The following is a 23,223-nucleotide window of genomic DNA, read 5'->3' as shown; positions in this document are numbered from 1 at the left end:
TTGAGTTCCATGCCACATGCAGTGTTAAAAGGGGGAAACGTAAATAAGCCAGAAAAAATAACTGCAGTAGGGTGCGAAATGTACTGTATACGATGGATGTTTAGTTTCATGCAGAAAAACAGTTGTGGTGTAGAACTGTAGAACCAGTACACTGCTGCATTGGCAATATTCCCATTAGTGTGTGGTAACAGAGTTTTGTGAGTACATGTGTGTTTTTTAAGTGAAACTATGTATGTGTGTTTTTTAAGTGATACTATGTATGTGTGTTTTTTGTAGCATATTACACTCACTGACGTACAAAAGGCATGGAAGCACCCAGTCAGAGTCAGACACACACAGTAAATGTAGTCTGACAGTGGAAATGTTCGGCTGCTGTGGTGTGCTCTTTAGTAGGTCTCAGTGGGAGCCCATGTGTTTGCATCAGCCTTCCACACTCTCAAATTAAGTCTGTTTCTATCGCTCTCCCTCCATCTCCCTAACGATATGTGGGCGGCTGTCTATTTTTGTCCACACACACACAAACACAAGCTGGGACACGCACAGGCAGTGGTTTGGCTAGCAAAAAAAAAAGCTTTTACAGAAGAGTCAGTGAGACGTCACACACACCCTGTGTGTAATGACTGAATAGAGCATGCCAGTAAGAGAACACTACACTGCTGCACTAAGGAGGGGTAATGAGAGATAAGCTACAGACTGTGACGTTACTGTACACAGATATTATTTGGATCCTCTCCTAAAATACACAGGCAAGAAAAAGAGCAGGACAGAGACAGGAAAGATACAGAGACACAGTCATCAGATCCACATCAGATCTCTCTACACCGTCCTGAAGACTAAAGTGAGGGAGCGATGGAGGGAGGCAAGGAGCAGTTGCTATGGTGTGTCAGAGGACCCTGGTGGGTAAGCAGGTGAGGAGCTGGGGGTGCAGGTCACCCAACACTGCCTGCTGAGCATGGCCAGGTCTTCAATAACCACAGAGATACAGGGCAGGGGTGTAGGGGAGACTTGAGAACATGACCCAGTTTTCGACAAACAGTGATTGACTACATGGTAACTCAGAATACTGTATTATTCTTTTGATTTATTAGTTTAATTGTATTTGTTTCCTGCTCTACTTATGCAGGAGTCGTGTGAAATAGTACACACCCTTTAACATTTTGCCATGGCCCAAAACAATCACAACAGAAATAAAATGAAAATGCAACAAATAAATAAAATAATCTGACTCCTCTTTTCCTGATTTGTGACACCTGATACATCTCCAATGTAATGATGCTTTTGGTTTAGGCAGAGATATAGATTTGCTCATCACTGCAGCTGCACCTTATGGCGTAAGGATTAGAGGCGATTATGTTTCTATGCTTTGGCAAAAGACAGCGTGTGTTTGTGATCTGAATGGCCATTTGGTCAAAGGGATGAAAAAAATAATCACACCGAAAAAGACAATACACTATAAATACTCATCAAAGCTGCCAACATCATGGGGAAACATTTTCCCCAGTCAATCTGTAATTCCCTTCATAATGAAAAATAATACAAGAGTTTTGTCTTCATTAGAGATGGCAGAATAATACTTGTTTCATGTGAGATATCCCCTCCCACTGGTGAGGTAATATCATCTGTCAATTAGCACAATACGGTGTGTGTATGTGCCTGTACGTACATTACTGAATGTGTATGTTCATGTGTGTGTGTGTGTATTTCAGTCTTTTGGATGAATCCAGGGTAGAGGATTTGGTTAACACATCAAAAAGACCAGCTAAAATGAGGCAAGATGATTATGTGGATAAGAACTCTGAATGTATTAAACACTATAGCTGCAGTATCTACAGTATGTTATTCCCCATACAGTGAGTGTCCTAACTCATTTAAGTAGCTGGGTAACAGAGTGTAATTGCTATTCCAAATGACTGACAGATGAGAAGCATGGGGGAAATATATGAGTTAGTACAGAATCAGAAATAAGGACCGTGAGCAGAGGAACAGAGGAACAGAGAGAGATGAAAAGGGAGAAGACCTTTAAGACATCTACTGTAAAAATTCTGTCTTTTCACCTCTTCCAAAGATATGGATTACTTAACAAACCGCGGTGTTCTTTTGTTGTTTTCAAATAACAACATCTTCAAAGTTCAGAGCTTTTTGTAACCTCTTTAAAAAATCCCTCCTCTGGTGAAATTCAAACAGACTCATTTGTGTTCAAATAACTATTATAAACTGGGTAATTTGGGACCTGGATTCTGATTGGGTAAACAGCATTCCAACTGTGTGTATATCAGACATATACCATGGTTATTTTTATGTTGATAACCTGTTTATAATAGCAATAAGGCACCTTGTGTGTTTGTGGTATGTGCCCAATATACCACTGCTAAGGGCTGTATCCAGGCCCTCCGCTTCTCTTAAAAAAGAGAAATAATAGAAAAATAACAACACAAGGAATAAATGCACAATGAGTAAATGATAACTTGTCTATATACACAGGGTACCAGTAGGCGGGCCTTATTGCTTAACTAGCCCCTGACCCTGCAACTTGAGTGTGGCGAGTGCGAGTGTATGTGTGTGTATGTGTGTGTGTGTGTGTGTGTGTGTGTGTGTGTGTGTGTGTGTGTGTGTGTGTGTGTGTGTGTGTGTGTGTGTGTGTGTGTGTGTGTGTGTGTGTGTGTGTAAGTGTGTAAGTGTGTGTGCATTTGTGTCAGAATGCTCAGGTGGTTATTGATCCAGTAGTCAGTGAAGTCATAGACCCAGGATAGTGAGGAATATGCCTGTATTGATTCCCCCTGTAGAGCCCGTCTCTCTCTCAGCGCATCTGGTTATATAACTGGCCCCTTTCCCCGTTTCCTTTTCATTGCATTGTTTTATGCTTGTTTTTCCCTCTCGGGCCTCGAATAGCAGAATAAACAACACAAGAGTGCAGTCAGTGCTCTACACACTCTGAAGAGCAGACAGAAACAAACAGACACACACAAACAAACATAGAAAAATAGAAAGGGGGTTTATGGAAACACTAATCCACAAATCTAGATCATTTTTTAGGATGGGAGGTTTGTCTGCAAATCCCAGTGTATTTAATGGAGCTCAGAACCGAAAGGGAAACATAGCAAACTGCATGCTTCAATTTTAAGCTCATTAGTTTGCCTGTTAAAGTTGGCCTCCTCCTTTCCTACTCCTCTACTCCCACCGTCAAGCACACACACACACACACACACACACACACACACACACACACACACACACACACACACACACACACACACACACGCACCTGCCCCTCCACCCACTCATCTAACATGTATACACACCACTCTTTTCCCAGGCATGATTACCAATGCTTTTCACAGGCATGATTACCAGCACTTTTCACAGGAATGATTACCAGCACTTTTCTCAGGAATGATTACCAGCACTTTTCACAGGCATTATTACCAACGCTTTTCACAGGCATGATTACCAGCACTTTTCACAGGAATGATTACCAGCACTTTTCTCAGGAATGATTACCAGCACTTTTCCCAGGCATGATTACCAACGCTTTTCACAGGCATGATTACCAGCACTTTTCACAGGCATGATTACCAGTACTTTTCTCAGGAATGATTACCAGTGCTTTTCACAGGCATTCAGGGTCGTTCCATGTCATTTTAGCAAACAATGACACCCACCATCTCAAATTATTCTGAAATATTGTCTGCAGTTAGAAACAGATAAGATAAGCATTTTCCTAGGTGAAAAAAGTGTAAATTCCCCCCAAAATTACAAAATGACATTTTGGTTTCCTTACCCTGTAAGCAGTCTATTGGAAGTAATCATGCTTTGGTTTTGTTTACCTGGTGACTGTTGTAACATTTATGGTACAAATCCAATGCAAGTCCATAACCATGTTTCCATCCACAGATTTCATTTGAGGAAAGTCATACAGTATAATTTTTTTAAATCACGACAGCTGTGATGGAAACAGGAAGTGACGGTACAATTTGTTCATTCGATATGGTGGGATATTTTTGTGTCTGTAAAACGAATTATGTGACAAATTGCAGCTGAAACAATTTATTGAGCAATTGTTGATAGAATAACCATCATGTCGAGGTATATTTGCAGTCAGGCGATGCTATGTTGTGTGGTCCTCCCTGTCACGCCCTGACCTTAGAGAAACTTTTATTTCTCTATTTTGGTTAGGTCAGGGTGTGACTAGGGTGGGTAGTCTAGTTTATTATTTTCTATGTTGGCCTGCCCAATCAGAGGCAGCTGTCTATCGTTGTCTCTGATTGGGGATAATATTTAGGCAGCCTTTTCCACCTGTTGTGTGTGGGATCTTGTTTATGTATTGTTGCTTGTGAGCACTGCATAGCTTCACGGTTCGTTTTGCGCTTTTATTGTTTTCTGTGAGTTTCATTTAAATAAACGTGGAACTCTACGCACGCTGCGCGTTGGTCCAGTTATTCCAACGACTGTGACACTCCCACTACAACTTGAAAAATCATGTAGAACTATGAAAGGGAATAGCCCTTGGTTCACTCCAGACTTGACTGCCCTTGACCAGCACAAAAACATCCTGTGGCGTTCTGCATTAGCATCGAATAGTCCCTGTGATATGTAACTTTTCAGGGAAGTCAGGAACCAACATACACAGTCAGTTAGGAAAGCTAAGCCTAGCTTTTTCAAACAGAAATTTGCATCCTGCAGCACTAATTCCAAAAAGTTTTGGGACACTGTAAAGTCCATGGAGAATAAGAGCACCTCCTCCTAGCTGCCCACTGCACTGAGGCTAGGAAACACTGTCACAACCGATAAATGTACGATAATCGATTATTGGCTACCCCTACCCCGGCCAACAGCTCTGCACCCCCTGCAGCAACTTGCCCAGCCCTCCACCCCCCGCTTCTCCTTTACCCAAATTCAGACAACTGATGTTCTGAAAGAGCTGCAAAATCTGGATCCCTACAAATCAGCTGGGCTGGAGAATCTGGACCCTCTCTTCCTAAAATTATCTGCCAAAATTGTTGCAACCCCCATTACTAGCCTATTCAACCTCTCTTTCGTATCGTCTGAGATCCCCAAAGATTGGAAAGCTGCCACGGTCATCCCCCTCTTCAAAGGGGAGACACTCTAGACCCAAACTGTTATAGACCTATATCCATCCTGCCCTGCCTTTCTAAAATCTTCGAAAGCCAAGTTAACAAACAGATCACCGACCATTTCGAATCCCACCGTAGCTTCTCCACTATGCAATCTGGTTTCTGAGCTGGTCATGGGTGCACCTCAGCCACGCTCAAGGTCCTAAACGATATCATAACCGCCATCAATAAAAGACAGTACTGTGCAGCCGTCTTCATCGACCTGGCCAAGGCTTTCGACTCTGTCAATCACTGCATTCTTATTGGCAGACTCAACAGCCTTGGCTTCTCAAATGACTGCCTTGCCTGCTTTACCAACTAATTCTCAGATAGAGTTCAGTGTTTCAAATCGGAGGGCCAGTTTTCCAGACCTCTGGCAGTCTCTATGGGGGTGCCGCAGGGTTCAATTCTCAGGCTGACTCTTTTCTCTGTGTATATCAATAATGTCGCACTTGCTGCTGGTGATTCTCTGATCCACCTCCATGCAGACGACACCATTCTGTATACATCTGGCCCTTCTTTGGACACCGTGTTAACAAACCTCCAAACAAGCTTCAATGCCATACAACATTCCATCCATAGCCTCCAACTGCTTTTAAATGCTAGTAAAACTAAATGCATGCTCTTCAACCGATTGCTGCCTGGCCCCGCCCGCCCGACTAGCATCACTACTCTGGACGGTTGTGACTTAGAATATGTGGACAACTCCAAATACCTAGGTGTCTGGTTAGACTGTAAACTCTCCTTCCAGACTCACGTTAAGCATCTCCAATCCAAAATTAAATCTAGAATCGGCTTCCTATTTCGCAACAAAGCCTCCTTCACTCATGCTGTCAAACATACCCTTGTAAAACTGACTATCCTACCGATCCTTGACTTTGGCGATGTCATTTACAAAATAGCCTCCAACACTCTACTCAGCAAACTGGATGTAGTCTATCACAGTGCCATCCGTTTTGTCACCAAAGCCCCATATACTACCCACCACTGCGACCTGTTTGCTCTCGTTGGCTGGCCCTCGCTACATATTTGTCGCCAAACCCACTAGCTCCAGGTCATTGTGGAAGGACCACCAGAGGGCAGGCTGGAGTCATGGATAGTAACCCAACTAGGCATGCGAGTCAAGGGGACCTGAGGCAATTAAGCACAGCTAATGGTACTAATGACCTATTCTCTTTTCCCTACAAGAGAGAGGAGGGAACCAGCAAGAAGGAGGGAAAAACCTACCTCTGGAAGATGGCTACCAAGAGAGAGAAGCTAACCACGAGGAACTATTAAGACGGTGACAAACCTGTGACTTTTGTTGTAGTTTAAAGATAATCGTATTGTGTTCCTGTTTCATCTGGAGAAGAAGATGTATGTTTTTCCTTGGGAGATTTTCATTGATTATGTTGGAGTGTTTGTATTGACCAAAAACGGTGTTCAATCAAGAAACCAACTCCTGACTCGTTTATTCCACCTTTCCGCTTTAGAGTTACTTGGTCCGCTCACATCATCTATAAGTCTTTGCTAGGTAAAACAATGCCTTATCTCAGCTCAATGGTCACCATAGCAACACCCACCTGTAGCACGCGCTCCAGCAGGTATATTTCACTGGTCATCCCCAAAGCCAACACCTCCTTTGGCTGCCTTTCCTTCCCGTTCTCTGCTGCCAATGACTGGAACGAATTGTAAAAATCTAAAGAAATTGTACTGCTTCTGATCGACATTTTCGCTTATAAATTGATCTGTGGACATTGTAGATCAGCGCTCACTGTTGCCCATAGTGGCCAGTTTCAAAGTCATCTCGCAACGTCCTCAGCAATGGATGGATGTCGAATACTGACTGAATACTGTATCACGGGTGACCTTCATTGATTTACACAATACATTTTTTTATACTTTAGGATGATTTTGACATGAATCATGAAAATGCTCATATAGGTACCGTTGACTTGCATTGGATTTGTGCCACAAATATATCAGGATGTAGGATGGGACATAAACTGAACAACTTCAATTACTAATTTCTCTGAACAGGGTAAAATAACCATCACCAAATTCGCTCAGAATACATTACATTGTATGAAGAAACAATACTCCAAGCCACAGCTCCATACTACTTCTCAGACATAGAGAACTGATACTGTATACTGGTTATTAGGGTGGGATTGGTGTGGGGTGTGGGGGGTCCGTGGGTGGCTTTAGAATTAGTTTTAATTTAGGTGCAATCAAATAGTTTAATTTCTCAGAGATCAAATCATATTTCAACAAAATAATGATGCAGCAGGAATGCAAATCGTATCTGTTTCTAACAACAGAAACGATTTCAGAGCAATCGTAGATGGTGGATGCCAAAATCCTCTTTCTTGTGCTTTTTGAGGTGGAACAACCTTCCATGAAGCACAAACACACACGCCCACACACCACTCTCTAAGCTCTCTTCCTCATCCGTCAGCCAATCCTGCCTACAATGAGAGACGAATGTTAAAACACACCGCTTTACACTCTCATCCCCTCTCTACCTCTCCTTACGCCCTCTTACCTCCTCTCTCCCTCGAAATCTATCACAATTTTCTCTAGTCTAAATCATCACTGAAATCATCACTATCAGACAAACCGGTTCCATTTTATAAACCCACTGCTTTTCCCTTTTCACTCAGTCCCCTATTCTTTATTTATCTTCCTTTAGATACTTGGCCACCATGTTTTTCTAGCAGTATTAATTTAGTTTCATCCTCTCTCTTTTACTAGTCTCTTCTTCATGTCTCTATATTACCTTCTTGAAAATTGTGAAATCCCAAATGCCAACCATTACTTACCCATTACCCATCTATCACAGTGCAATCCGTTTTGTCACCAATAGCCCCATATACTACCCACCATTGCGACCTGTACGCTCTCGTTGGCTGGCCCTCGCTTCATACTCGTCGCCAAACCCACTGGCTCCATGTCATCTACAAGACCCTGCTAGGTAAAGTCCCCCCTTATCTCAGCTCGCTGGTCACCATTGCATCTCCCACCTGTAGCACACGCTCCAGCAGGTATATCTCTCTAGTCACCCCCAAAACCAATTATTTCTTTGGCCGCCTCTCCTTCCAGTTCTCTGCTGCCAATGACTGGAACGAACTACAAAAATCTCTGAAACTGGAAACACTTATCTCCCTCACTAGCTTTAAGCACCAACTGTCAGAGCAGCTCACAGATTACTGCACCTGTACATAGCCCACCTATAATTTAGCCCAAACAACTACCTCTTTCCCTACTGTATTTAATTAATTAATTTATTTTGCTCCTTTGCACCCCATTATTTTTATTTCTACTTTGCACATTCTCCCATTGCAAATCTACCATTCCAGTGTTTTACTTGCTATATTGTATTTACTTTGCCACCATGGCCTTTTTTTGCCTTTACCTCCCTTATCTCACCTCATTTGCTCACATCGTATATAGACTTGTTTCTACTGTATTATTGACTGTATGTTTGTTTTACTCCATGTGTAACTCTGTGTCGTTGTATGTGTCGAACTGCTTTGCTTTATCTTGGCCAGGTCGTAATTGTAAATGAGAACTTGTTCTCAACTTGCCTACCTGGTTAAATAAAGGTGAAATAAAAAATAAAAATAAATTACAATTAATGAACTCCCATAGAAAAAATAGTGTTCTAATATAGCTACATATATTTATCCCTTTCATCACTACCAATTCCTCTATCTCTGTCCTCCACACTGCATCCCCACTGTTAGATCTCCTGCTGTTTATCTCCTCTCCAATCCTGTTTCAAATATGTGCCATCTATGCCACAAAAATGGCCCATAGAATACTATGCTGAAATGTAACACACAAGCCATCAACAGCAGCAGAGCAGTGGACAGGACAGGAAGTGGTGTTACTCACATGGTCTCGTCGTTCTGGAACTCCAGTTTCCCGGCCACCTCCTCGTAGTCCTCCTCAGCTTTGGCGGTGCCCTCCAGGGTGTGGTAAGGGATGGCCACTTTGCCCCTGGCCCCGGACATCCGGTGCACCTTCACCTGCATGGTGCCCACGCTCTCGCTCACCCTCATCGAATTTACTTCAAACGTGAAGATGCCTGCGTGGTCATCATCATAGATGGTTACCGTGGCGGTGTGGGCATTGCCGAGGGCGGCTTTGGGGGACAAGTGGGGGGAGAGGTTGCGCATGCTGCTGGTGGTGGTGATGGTGCTGGGCTCCAGGACAGCCACCTCGGCACGGTGCACAATGCGAGGGTTGCTGAGGTGCACGTAGAAGTGCTCATCCTCTTCAAAGATGTCGTCATCAATAACCCCCACGGTCAGCTCCTTCAGCGTCTCACCGGGTTTGAAGACCAGCGTGCCCTCGGCAAACTCATAGTCTGAGCCGGCATTGGCTGTGCCGTCCTCGGTCCGGTAGTCTACCTGCGTTGACCCAGGAACAAAACCAACTCAATGCCGATTTAATTTATTCATTAGACAGAAATAATTAAAATGTCCCCCTGGCTAGATCCTTATCTCATCTAAAAACCTTTCCCATTATTACATGTGGCTTGAGTGATTGATTTTTAACATAATAATCTTTCCATTATACAGTATAATTAGTATCAAAGACAAATACGAGTTGCTTGTCCCCACTGACCTTGACAGTGCAGCCGCTTTCACCCCCATGGCGCCCAACAGACAGCTTGAGCGAGCCACAGTTCTCGAAGCACTGGTAGTGGGAGGGTTCAAACTGCAGGTAAATAGTGTGGGGATCCTCCTCCTGTCCACTGGCCTCATGGCAGTTCACCACCTTCCTGGCTTGGTCGGCAGCATGCTTCTTCAGGATGTTCCCAGCACCGATCATCATGCGTGTGGCCTGGATGCGGTAGAAGGCCCTGCTCTTCTGCTGCTGGACCAGAACCTGGTAGTTGGCCATCTCAATCAGCTGCTCCGTGTCCTTGTCTGGGTGCCTCTGTTTCAGCTCCTTCAGAGTGCGGGCCATGTCCCTCCGAGCTTCATCCTCCTCTGAGCCCATCCCCCCGCCCTCCTCCACCCCCTCCAGCATGCCGTCCAGCACCTCTTTGGGGTGGGGGTGGGAGTTGCCCCCCTGGCCATCCATCTCCATGTCCATCTTGGTGAACATGCCGTCTCCTTCCGTCTCGATGATGATGCCACGGGCCTTGTCGACACGGTAACGCTTGTGGATGTACTTGTAGAAGAGCAGGCGTCGGTCTGCGACCCAGGCCTGAACCACACAAATGGGGAAGAACATGAATGTGAGCACGGCCTCCCATACCTCCACCTCCCCCGGGGAGATGACAGCCAGGATCAGGTAGAGCCAGATGTAGGCGAAGATGCTCCAGGTTGCTGTGATAAAGAATACCCTCAGGTGCTTGATCCTGCGTGTTTCGTTCTCTGGCACCACGTACACACAGAGGGCGATGATGACAAACATGTTGAAGGCTGCGCTACCCACAATGGTGCTGGGGCCCAGGGAGCCTGCCTCAAACGAGTGGCCACACACCTCGATGACAGACAGCAGGATCTCTGGGGCAGATGAGCCTAGGGCCATCAGGGTCAGGTTGGATACTGTCTCGTTCCAGATGCGTACGGTGGCTGTGGTGGTCTCTCCGTTGGGCTTCTTGATGGTGATCTCTTTCTCCTGAGAGGTGATGACCTCAATAGAAGACATGAAGCGGTCGGCAATAATGGACATGCCCAAGAACATGTAGATGAGAGCCACAAAGTAGACGATGGCCCGCGCCACCTTGTCGCCCACTGACGGGTTCTGAGGGTTCCACATGGGCAGGACCACGCCCTCAGAGCAGGGGTCTCCATCAGAGCAGTTGCTGGGCGGGCTGCTGGGTGCTGCTTGGTCTGAGCCGGCCTGGGAAAGGTGGGTGAGCCCCAGGAGGAAGAGGAGGAAGAAGGACATGGAGAGGCAGGAGGCGGCGAAGGGGTGGACAAGGCTCAGAATGCGGGTGTGTAACATGCCGGCGTCTGGACATTCGAGTCAGCTGGCTCCAGAGATAAGCCCACTTCACATCCAATGTCTTAACAGACACCCCTGGAAGACACAAGGGAAGAAGTGTAATGAGTTACAAGAAAGACTAGCACAAGCAGAATATTGATTGTTAGCTGCTGCAGATAGATCATTGTAAGGTCCACAAGTCCTCGTCTTTCCCTAAGGCTAGGTGCTCTAGTGGTCGATCACAATGTGATGAGAGAGTTAGTTACAGTGATAGTTTATTCCATCCCATATATCTGGTTCATTAATTGAGGCCTGGATGACAGTGAAAACCAGCAGACCAAGTAAGTAGATCTCCAGAACCTGAATTATCGACTGCTGTTTTAGATGGTTTTTTTTATTTAACCAGGAAAAGCCCATTGAGACCCAGGGTCTCTTTTTCAAGGCAGACCTGACCAAGGCAGCAACAAACAATACATTACAGAATTAAAACATACAACAATACAACAACATGATCCAGCCTAAAAAGAAAGCATTTGCACTCCTCTGTAAAAGAGTCTCCCATCATTATTTTAAGTTCATTCAGTGGCACTAACATATGTAGATGAAGCATGGACTGTAGATTATTCCATGCGTCTGGTGCAGAAGAAGAGAAGGCAGTCTTGCCTAATACTGTGAATGTCCAGCGGACTTTAAATAGCAACCACCTAGCAGACCTGGTATGGTAACTGTGGGTGCTGAAGGAGACCAGACTACAGAGGTAAAGAGTGAGTTTACCCAGCAGGGCTTTGTAGATGAACACATACAAATGTATATTTCTGCGCATATGAAGTCAGGCCAGCACAGTACAGATGAGCACCACTGTTGTTTTACCAACCTTAGAAAATCTCCTCTTTGGCAAATAAAGCGCCACAGCTAAATGCACTTACAGTAACCCTGTTTCTGTTGTTATTGGTGTTACAATATCCATTGCTACTGCTGTAGCTGATGCTGTCAACCAGTACTTTAATACTTTAGTTCTCTGAATATCACATTCAACAGCTCCTGTTTCACCCCTTCTCTGTTGTGTGACTGACTTCCTATTGTGCTGCCGTGTCAATGTTAACTCTGTAATAGATCAAGTACAGTGAGTGTTCACTTTGTAATACACTTTTTTGAAAAAACTAACCCTCACTCTTCTAAATGTTTCTGTCTAAGGAGCTTAACAAATGTGTTAAACAGTGGCCCAGAGTCAGTGGTAACAATAACAGTGTAATGCATCATATTCACAAAAAGAGAACGTGTTTTTTTTCCTTCTCATCCCTGAAACGTTCTGGCTGAGGCGTGTTTTATAAGAGCCCGTATCACGTACGGAAGACCAATGATGCCTCTGCTTCCTTAGCCTCTCTTTCTCTACAAACAGCACAGTACAGTCACATCAGCAGCTCCTGTCCCTCCAAGCCGTACAATGGTTCACAATCTCTCACCTCCTAGTGCCAGCCTCCCCTCCCCTCTCCATGTGAACACCTCACCAGTCGCCCACCTCTTTGGTTGACCATAACCCTATAAGCAACACTTCAGGACTGCTTTGTTTCCAAACAATGATCATCGACAGCTATTGTACCAATAACAACAGAAACAGCCTCTCTGGGTAAGTGGGTAAGTGCATTTGACCATAGCGGCTTACGAGCTAAAGAAGAGATTGCTCAGAGGTGGGTGAACAGAACAGCATCCCTGATCTGTGGAGGGGATCTAGTCCTCTATTCACAGTTCACATTTTCATCAGCCTAACTGCTCCAATGGCTCTCCCTGGAACTTCAACTTCTTGGAGGGGAATTATGGTGTTTTTTCCTTCCATTCTCCCAAGGAAAATTCCTGCAGCCACTATAAGCAGTTCAACACACTGCTGTGCGGTATGTGATGCATGGTTGGCCCTATACAGATGTTGGACCTTCATTTGACCAGTACTGTCGCCACAAAATAATACTGCTTGATCGGTGGTTGGGCTATTAGCTGGTCAAAATTAGGCTACATGAAAAGTGCAATACTGTTAATATAACCATGAGTTATTGCAGGTTTTCAGTGAATTTATGTAAATCATGAAGCCATTCTGCATTTCCTGAGTTGAAGGACAATTCTGTATATACTACCATAAGGAGAAGCGTCAACGGTCAGAGTTGCTACCTCGTCTTGTCAGGCCGACACTTTATTAGTGATGTAGCCAGCTAGCAAATTAACTTAATTTACCACGCAACATAGCCCAACATAGTGTGAGACTGGAGAGTAGCTGTAGTTCCCCAATGGTCGACAGGCTAAAACACTCTGTGGCCATGGCACGCACATGCATGCACCCTGACTATTAATTTAATGATAAGGAACAGAGATCTGAAAAACAGTAAGCAACCATGTACGGTCAGCTAGGGACAAAATGTCTGCGTCACATCGAAAGGACATAGAAGCCTCTGAGCACCTTTACATTGGTTTGGTTCATTGATTTGCACCCTTAAAACGCCAAGCGTCTTCAAGCATGTAAACCTTTAGCAAATGAGGCGCACTGTTGAGGGGTCAAATAGGAAATTGTTGCATCTCAAAAACATTGTCATTCAGAGCCAGGAGTATTATATAACATTACAAGATGCCAAGAAGAAGAAGACTGCATGAATATTGAGAAGATGTGTTATGGATTAAGATAGGATTATAGTTGGATTAAATGAGAGGAGTAAAAATACAGATTTTCTGTAGGGAGCTCCCTTTGCTCTCTTGGAGGTGAGTCAGGTGCTAAAATAGACTGACAGACACACTTGGCCTTAGAAACACAGAATCATCTCAACTAGGGGGGGAAGTCAGGACCGAATCTCAGGAGACCCAGACCAAGCATACAGTATAGAGACTATGACAAGACCATCAGCAGAGACATCAGGTGCAAAGATCCAGATTCCAGACAACACCAATACGTTGGGTTCAGAGACACAGACCAGACCCAGAACTGGACATCAGCCGTGTGTGCGGTAGAGAATGAATCAGTGGTCCAATCAGCTAGCCGTCGTCTCTCTCTGCCTCCACTGAGAATTCTGCCATCAGTGACCAAACCCAACAGGCCAGAAACAACAAATAGAGTTTGAAACAACATGAGCAAACCATATCCACCATCAGATTTTTCTTGGGCAGAATATGCTAGTACAACTTGATTCAATTTCCTTTCAAGTTTCACTGTGTCTAGACTAGTTACCGCACTCCATCTCAATTTCTATTTGACATTTGTAATTGTATTGTTACCCACATAGACTTGATGGCATACATACCCATGGATTTCAGTTAGCAAAGGGTTGTTTTACTTGTGCAGATTCCATGTGGTAGGGGGTTTGGTTTGGGGACCAGAAGCAGTCAATACTGTATTTACACCATATCTGCCTCACTCTGCCTCTTCAGTCCAGCCTAGTCAATATTGCGCACACCTCCCCTCTATTTTCATCTCCACTCTGCTGAGCAATGCTACACAGATCATGTAAATCCTATAATACAGTAACTGATCATTGATATTTATTTTTTTATTTTATCTTTATTTAACCAGGCAAGTCAGTTAAGAACAAATTCTTATTTTCAATGACGGCCTAGGAACAGTGGGTTAACTGCCTGTTCAGGGGCAGAACGACAGATTTGTACCTTGTCAGCTCGGGGATTTGAACTTGCAACCTTCCGGTTACTAGCCCAATGCTCTAACCACTAGGCTACCGCCCGGTATATGCCTATACTCTTTTAACATTTTTCATTGTGGCCCAGAGACCGTAAAATCAATTCAGTGCTAGTACTGAATATACGTTCCAATATTGAGACTAACCATGAAGGCAATCTCTTCGAGGCCATGCAACATAACTGCCTCATTAATGTCAGCTGATGATGTAATTTACAAACATTGTTCTTTCTCCAGGTTAGAACACGGGGCTGCTCACCGCTAGCGCACAGCAAGGGGAATGAGAGCAGAGCAGCACACTATGAAGGGACCAATAGAGAGGAGCTAGAGAACACCTGCAGGTCACCCCTGCTGTTCTCACACTACTGAAGCATGTGTTCCCTATCGTTAACGACACACAGTCAGACACCCTGTCAGGGTTTGACCACACGGCTCTCCCTTTGCTCTCTGTCTGGTGCCTGATGTGCAATAGGAGGGCCTATTTAACTTATATACGCGGGGAGTCAGGAAGAAGGTGCAGAAGGTATGCTTAATGATAAGAAAAGGCAGATAAACAAAACAGGAGAAGCGTACTGAATGTGAACAAAGCCATTACTGCCTGATGACTGAGGCTACTGAGGGCGAAATAAAGAGAAAGTAATCAAGGTGATGATGAGGTCCAGGTGTGCGTAATGATGGGGAGCAGGTGTGCATAATGATGATTGCCAGGACCTGTGGTTAGTAGACCGGCAATGTTGAGTGCCGTAACCAGGAAGTGGGAGTAGGTGGAGAGCCAGACGTGATCACCAGGATGGAACACGGGAGCTTCACTGCGGTGGCGGTCCGCCTGCTCCTTCTGGAGGCAGATGGCGTGCTGGAGCCTCACGGCGGCAGCGTTCCAGAACCATTCATCCACCGCAGGGGCTTTGGTCTGGCTCGGGGTCCATGGGGCCAGGGCCGGCTGATATTCCAGGACGCACTGGAAGGGAGCCCAGTGGAGGAATGACAAAATTAGTTCTGGGCGTACTCTGCCCAGGGAAGGAAACGGGCCCACTCCCCTTGCCGGGCCTGGCAGCGACGCCTAAGGAACATCCCCAGCCCCTGGTAAGTCCTCTCCACCAGCTCATTTGACTGAGGCCGGCACCCCGATGTGAGGCTGGCCGTGGCACCCAGCTTCTCCATGAAGCCTCTCCATTCCCGTGATGTGAATTGGGGGCCATGGTCGGAGACGAGTAGGGAGACCAGAGAGAGGGATAAAACAGGAGGATTTGGAGAATCTGTCCACCACAACCATAACAGTGGTGAAACCATCAGAAGGGGGAAGATCAGTAACGCAATCTATGGACAGATGAGACGAAGGCCGCAGAGGCACGGGAAGGAGAAGGAGTTTCCCTACTGAAGCGTGCCAGGGTGATTTGGTTTGGGCACATATGGAGCAGGAGTTGATGTAGCGGGCGAGATCCTGCACCAAGGTAGGTCTTAAGTACTTTACGGACATGGATTGAACGGTGCGAGTGAAACGTGGGTGTCTACCGGCAAGGGATGTATGCTCCCAGGTCAACAGCCAATCCCTTACCTCCATGGGGAAGCAGGTGTGCTCCGGAGGGCAGGCAGCAAGCGTGGGTTCCCATCTCCAGAGCCTGGCGGATGTCCACGTCTACGTCCAAAAGCACAGGGGTAATGATTTGAGAGGGCTGAATGATGGGCGCACTCAGAACAGGAAAGGGCCCACCTTGCTTGGCACAGATTCAGCCGCCACGCTGTCCATATGTAGGTTCCAATGATCAGCGAGGATGAGAAATGGGTCCTTGGCACCCTCCAGCCAGTGTCTCCACTCTTTTAATGCCAACTTCACCACCAGGAGCTCCCGGTGGCCGACATCATAGTTCCTCTATGCAGGAGAGTAGTGTGCACATGGATACAATTTCTGTGGGTTACCTTAGCGTTGGGACAGGACAGCCCCCACGCCCACTTATGAGGCATACACCTCCACCACAAAGGGCAGCGTGGGATCTGGGTGAAACACCCCTTCAGTAGGCGGAAGGCCTCAATGGCTGCAAGACTCCACACCAACTTACTGGGACCGCCCTTGAGGAGAGAGTTGAGAGGAGATGGAGCTGAAGTTTTTAATGAAGCAGCGGTAGAAGTTGGAAAACCCCAAAACAACGTTGTAGTCCCTTTAAGGTGGTTGGGACTGCCTCGACCTTCCTCTCAACCATCACCACTCCCGAGGTCTGATTCGGTATCCCAAGAAGGAGACAGCACCTGATAGAACTGGCACTCCTCCTCCGCTACCCGGATGTGGGCAATGTAATCCTCCAAGGTGGCCGAGTAGACCAGCATTTTGTCGATATACACGACCACCTGGCACCCAATCATGTTCCGGAACACCTCATTCACAAATGCCTGTAACACCGACGGAGAATTAGCTAACCCATAAGGCATTACCAAGTACTCGTAGTGCCCAGACATCCTGCTGAAGTCCGTTATCCATTCATCCCCCTCACGAATGCGGATCAGATTGTAGGCACTCCGCAAGTGCAGTTTAGTAAAAAAAAACGGGCCCCGCGGAGATGTTCGATGGAGGCTGGGAGAGGGTAGAAGTACTTGGTGGTGATGGAATTGAGGCCTCTGTAATCAATGCACGGACGTAGACCTCTGTCCTTCTTGGCCACAAAGAAGAAGACTGCCAATGCAGGGTAGGTGGATGAGCAGGAAAACTCTGCTGGAGAACCTCCTGGATGTACTCCTCCATGGCCTCGATTTCAGCCACCGACTGAGGGAAGACGTGACTGGGCGGAGGTGCAGAGTCTGAAAGCAGGTCGATAGCACAGTCACAGGGGCGATGAGGAGGGAGACAGGTGGCGCGGCTCTTGGAGAAAACCTCCCAGAGATCCTGGTAAACATCCGGGATGTCTGGCTGGAGGGCAACCACAGGACTCTCAACCGAGTGGAATCACAGGGTAACGGAAAGCAGGTCTTCTGACATCCGGGAGCCCAGGCAGTGATTTGTTATCCTTGACCAAGAGATGGTGGGGTCATGATGTTGGAGCAACGGGAGGCTGAGGATGACTGTGTACGGGTGCTTTGATGATGAGGAAGGGAAGGATGTCTTGGTGCAGAAGTCCCACGATCAGGGTGAGTGGTGCTGTGATGTGTGTGACTCTGGTCTGGACCTCCTTGCTCAGTCCTCCACGGAATAGGGTGCAGAGTGCCGGGTCATTCCATCTGCTGGAGGCTGCCACGGTCCGGAAGGTGAAGGCGTACTCAGCAGCGGTCTGGGCACCTTGCCGGAGTTGGAGTAGTCACTCTCCTCCGTCTCTGCTCTCTGGTGAATGGTCAAAGACTGCCCTGAACAGAGCCATAAACCTCTCGTAGGAACCTAGCTCCTCCTCTCCTCTCTCCTTGACGGCCGTAGCCCACTCCAACGCCTCTCTGGTCAGCAGGGAAATGACCGTGGAAACCTTGGACCTCTCGGTGATGGGGGCTCCCGTATGATGGGCAAAATAGAGGGAGCACTGGGGAAAGAAGCCCCAGCATTGGGATGGAGTCCCGTCATACTTGTCCGTGAGGGACAGTCGGTCATCGCTGACCTGGGCGGTCTGCTGGGTAGGCTGGGGGGCTGGCTCACTGAGACGACTCATGATAGGAGGCCAACCGCTAGTTGGAAGTGAATCCTCTTGGGTGGTGTCGAGGCAGTGGAGGACGCGGAGGACCCCTTCCACAGCCGCACTAGCTGATCGTGGTGTTGGCAGAATAGGTGTCCTTGTTTCCACAACCTTCTGGGAGATGTCTTCCTCTTCAGCTGCTTCCATAATACAGTGCCTTCGGAAAGTATTCAGACCCCTTGACTTTTTCCACATTTTGTTACATTACAGCCTTATTCTAAAATGGATTAAACAGCTTTTTTCCCTCATCAATCTACTCACCATACCCCATAATGACAAAGCAAAAACAGGTTTTTAGACATTATTGTCATTTATGGCGCAGTGGTCAAGGGCGCTGTACTGCAGCGTCAGCTGTGCCACCAGAGACTCTGGGTTCGCGCCCAGGCTCTGTCGTAACCGGCCACGACCGGGAGGTCCGTGGGGCGACGCACAATTGGCCTAGCGTCGTCCAGGTTAGGGAGGGTTTAGCCGGTAGGGATATCCTTGTCTCATCGCGCACCAGCGTCTCCTGTGGCGGGTTGGATGCGCGCTGTGTTAAGAAGCAGTGCGGCTTGGTTGGGTTGTGTATCGGAGGACGCATGACTTTTAACCTTCGTCTCTCCCGAGCCCGTACGGGAGTTGTAGCGATGAGACAAGATAGTAGCTACTAACAATTGGATACCACGAAATTGGGGAGACAAAGGGGTAAAATTTAAAAAATATATATATATATTTTTTTAAAGTTGTAGAAACATCTCAAGGATGATCAATAGAAACAGAATGCACCTGAGTTCAATTTAGAGTTTCATAGGAAAGGGTCTGAATACTTATGTTATTAAGGTTTTTCTGTTTTTGCAAAAATGTCTAAAAACTTGTTTTCCGTTTTCGCTTTGTCATTTCTATTCTGTGTAGATTGCTGAGGATGTAAAACATTTTTTTAAATCAATTTTAGAATAAAGCTGTAATGTAACAAAATGTGGAAAAGTCAAGGAGTCTGAATACTTTCTGAAGGAACTGTAGATTCAATGGTTGTAAAGATGGGGAGAGATCTGTCCCCAGCTGAGTCTACAAGTGTCAAGAAGTTCATTGATGCGCCTTCTGTTTCTCACCCTTTAAGCGTTTGCTTCCTTTATTTTCTGTCTCTCCTTTTCCCCCCTTTCACACTCTACTAAAATATAAAATAATCACTATTATAACAAAAGCCCAAAGATAATTCCTCAGACAGAATGAGAACCATAAGCACGTGATTGTTTCCTTTCACTGTTTGGCACAATTTCTGTTAATACAATCCCCACCACCACACACAATGAGATAACAACAGACGGGCAAGATTGTTTACTTCAAATATATAGGATTTTCCTTTATGGAAGTGACAGAGCTGAGATTAAAATGTTCTCTTCCTCATCGGCTATCTTAAAATGGTTCCCTATTGTCTACAACAAGCACATTCGAATAACGGGACAAAGGAAGAAAGCGATAACACTGCAATGAGAGAGAATATTTTTAAATCCCATTCCTGAGGGGAGTTAGGGGTTGAAGACTTGGCTTTGATGTCGTGGATGGGGAAAGGTATGGTGCAGGGAACTGAAATCACATGTATGGCAGCAGTAATGTGGGGAATTGCATACATGCCTAAACACACACGTTGCTCACACACACCACACACAAAATTAAATAAAAAAATCTTCTGTTTTTTGCATACCAGTAGGTACACGTGAGGTGTCAAACTGACAGAAAGACACAGAGATGCCAACTCATAAATAAATACTACTGCACCGGGATATTTTTCTCAACACTGATACAATATTCAAGGAATTCCAATTTTAAAACTGCCACGACAGTCACATTACACAATCAAATAGGCATAAGGTCCCAATTCTATGATATGAGAGCCATGGTTTGGATTGACATTTAATTGAGTTGATACACATAGTAGAGTACCTAATGTGTAAGGCATCAAACGTGTGGGAAAAAAAACATATTTTAAATGGGTCAACAGCATTCCCCTTGAGCTGTAAAAACATGAAGGCTATCCCAGCCCAGCTTCCTGCATATTCAGAGCTGTCATTTTCCCTTTTTCAATATGCTGCACACATGTCCACACACACATTGATATTCACGGCATATGCAACACATTACCATTCAGACCGTCCTAATCCCAAACAGGAGCAGAATGAAATTGTTTCATGCTGATCTCTCCTGATGTGAACATGCTTTTCATTTCATCGCCTGCTCCACTAGAAGACTCCACAATTTAAACAAACACAATCAATCACACATAGAATTGTTGTGCCTCTAAAGAACTAATCTAGACCTTAACCTCTGAGTTTTTCAAAAGTTATCTATTCGGATTTCACCTATCGGATAGGATTAAAATGAGAATGAATAGAATGAATTGAACGGGAGTCCCCATTCAAGTCAATGAATTGTCAGTTCTATTCATGATATTGCCATGTATTTAATCCTATCCAATAAGTGAAATCCAGATAACTGGGTCCAGGGAAGTAAATGTGTAACAAGCAACCAGGCCAATGCAAATGAACTACGCTCTTCTACTAACTCCATCCTCTTATCTAAGACCATGTTCAATCAACCGGTTATCAGGTTTCTAGGATAATTCATGTATTCTCGCTGCAGGAAAGAACATCATGTTTCTGACCTCACACGATCACCATTATCAGTTGTTAATGAAGCAAGCCAGTAAGATTGATTCAAATTCACAACTGTTGATGTCCACCTGCCAGCACTGCATGTCTTTTGCTGCAGATGAACCAGATGTGCTGTCCTGACTCTGGTGAAGTAAGAATATAAGGTAAAGTCAGGCCACCCTGTAAAAGGCCTTGGAACGTCACCTGACTGTGAGAGACAGCATCTGGAGTATATGGCATGTGCCAGACAAAAATAACACTACCTCTTCTTTTTACTTTCTTCTTTCAATTGGTGATATTTGCCCAGGGGCAGGCACAGCTACATTCTCCATTCGTCTCCTCTCTATGTCTCAAGTATCAGCTGGTAATCTTACACATTTCCATTCAAGTGTCGTTGACATTCACTCAGTAATGACTGCAATATTACATAGAGATGGAGCCAGTGTGGGCACATGCCCAAATAACTGAGCAAAACCCGATATCACAGAAAAGCATTTATAGGAAGGGAAGTATTGACATTGGGCACTATGCTTTCTCAATATGGCTAAAGCACATTCTCCTTTCAATTATCATGAAGCAAAAACACATGGAATTTCTAACAGCAGAAATAGATTTACTTGTTATCAATGTCATGCACAGCTGGCTGGTATATCCGTTGAGTGACTTCAACATGTGACTTCTTGTTGACCTTTTGACTCTGTCTGGTGTGTAGAGCCTGGCATTTTGCCGGGTAGAGCCATTCAGACTGCCCGGACGGACGGACGGACGGACGGACTGACTGACAGCGAGAGGGGTGGAGGGATAGAAAGCAAAAGGGATGGAGGGAGAAAGAGGGAGAACATTTTGATTTGAATATCTAAAAAACCCATGTCTGCATCATGAGCATTTTATAATAAAAATGGTATGTCCAATTCAAATCCTGAAATGACTCAATTCAAAATGGAATTCACTCTAAAACATTCATTTACATAGAGGGAGTAGAGGAAAAAAGCAGAGCTTGACATTTAATAGGGCTCTAGACAGATGGAGGTTGTGTGTGTGTGTGTGTGTGTGTGTGTGTGTGTGTGTGTGTGTGTGTGTGTGTGCGTGTGAGAGAGAGAGAGAGAGACCTGGGTTCAAATTCTATTTCAGGTATTTAAATTACTTTTCCAAACATTTAAAAACACATATTCAGATTATTTTATTTGAAAAAACAAGCAGTTGAATACTGGAATGTATTTAAACAGTAAGGCATGAGAACCCAAGGATTATTGGGCTGTTCACCTTGGGCTGGGGACAGCCCTTAGGAGGGAGTTATCACACGATAATCCCCAGGTTTGAGGGCCTTATCGCTTTTATAAAACAGTTGCCAACATATTTATACAAATTTGAATTACATTTTTTAATTAAAACTTTATTTAAACAAGTAAATTTGTGTTTGCATTCTGAAGTTGCTACACAAGCGGCTGGTCATTAGTTATTTTCTCATGTCTATCACGTTCTGACCTTTTATTTCCTTTGTTTTGTATTTATTTAGTATGGTCAGGGTGTGAGTTGGGTGGGCAGTCTATGTTTGATTTTCTATGATTTGGGATTTCTATGTTTCGGCCTAGTATGGTTCTCAATCAGAGGCAGGTCTTTAGTTGTCTCTGATTGAGAATCATACTTAGGTAGCCTGGGTTGCACTGTTTGTTTGTGGGTGATTGTCTATGTTAGTGGCTTGTGTCAGCACAGGTCTAATTTGTAGCTTCACGGTCGTTATTTGTTTATTGTTTTGTATGCAGTGTTCAGTACTTTCTTTATTAAATATTCACTATGAACACATACCACGCTGCGTTTTGGTCCTCTGATCCTTCTCGCCTCTCCTCTTCCGATGAAGAGGAGGACGACCGTGACACGGTGGTTAATTCTATTCATTTGAAATTGCTATGCTAAACAAATCATTGGCACGTAGCTAGCTAGCAGCGATTCAATGATGATGAGAGACAAGATCTTCAATAAATATCCAATAGGCATACATAGGCAACAACTAAGGTTGGCGCAATGTTTCTCAAATGTAAAAGTCACATTTCTAAGTGTTTTGTTTCTTCTCTGTATCGCTCCAAGATTAAGTTTAGGCATTAACTCCGAATGGTTAAGATAAGGGTCAAGGTTTACGAGAGGCTTAAAACTAAAAATATCAAAAACAACTTTATATAGTTGGATTCAATCATGAAACCTTTGGAACCAGCGGCAGATGCTTACACCCATATGCCACGCCCGTCCAC

General features: G+C 45.1%; 1 protein-coding gene across 1 annotated transcript in view; it reads right to left on the bottom strand.

Moving 5' to 3' along the window:
* LOC110509404 (sodium/calcium exchanger 1) overlaps window positions 1-23,223 on the bottom strand; it is a 68,030-nt gene that overhangs the window by 27,188 nt on the left and 17,619 nt on the right. Inside the window, exons 3-4 of the mRNA XM_036968337.2 lie at window positions 9,723-11,132; window positions 8,988-9,505 (exon numbers count right to left, since the gene is read on the bottom strand). Coding sequence (XP_036824232.1) covers window positions 8,988-9,505; window positions 9,723-11,057 — 1,853 coding nt within the window. The 5' untranslated portion in view covers window positions 11,058-11,132. The remainder of the gene's footprint in view (window positions 1-8,987; window positions 9,506-9,722; window positions 11,133-23,223) is intronic.

The sequence above is a fragment of the Oncorhynchus mykiss genome, chromosome 29, assembly GCF_057628025.1.
Source record: "Oncorhynchus mykiss isolate SJ-2025 chromosome 29, ASM5762802v1, whole genome shotgun sequence".
Classification (NCBI taxonomy): Eukaryota; Metazoa; Chordata; class Actinopteri; order Salmoniformes; family Salmonidae; genus Oncorhynchus; species Oncorhynchus mykiss.
This window is presented reverse-complemented; position numbering and strand designations above follow the sequence as displayed.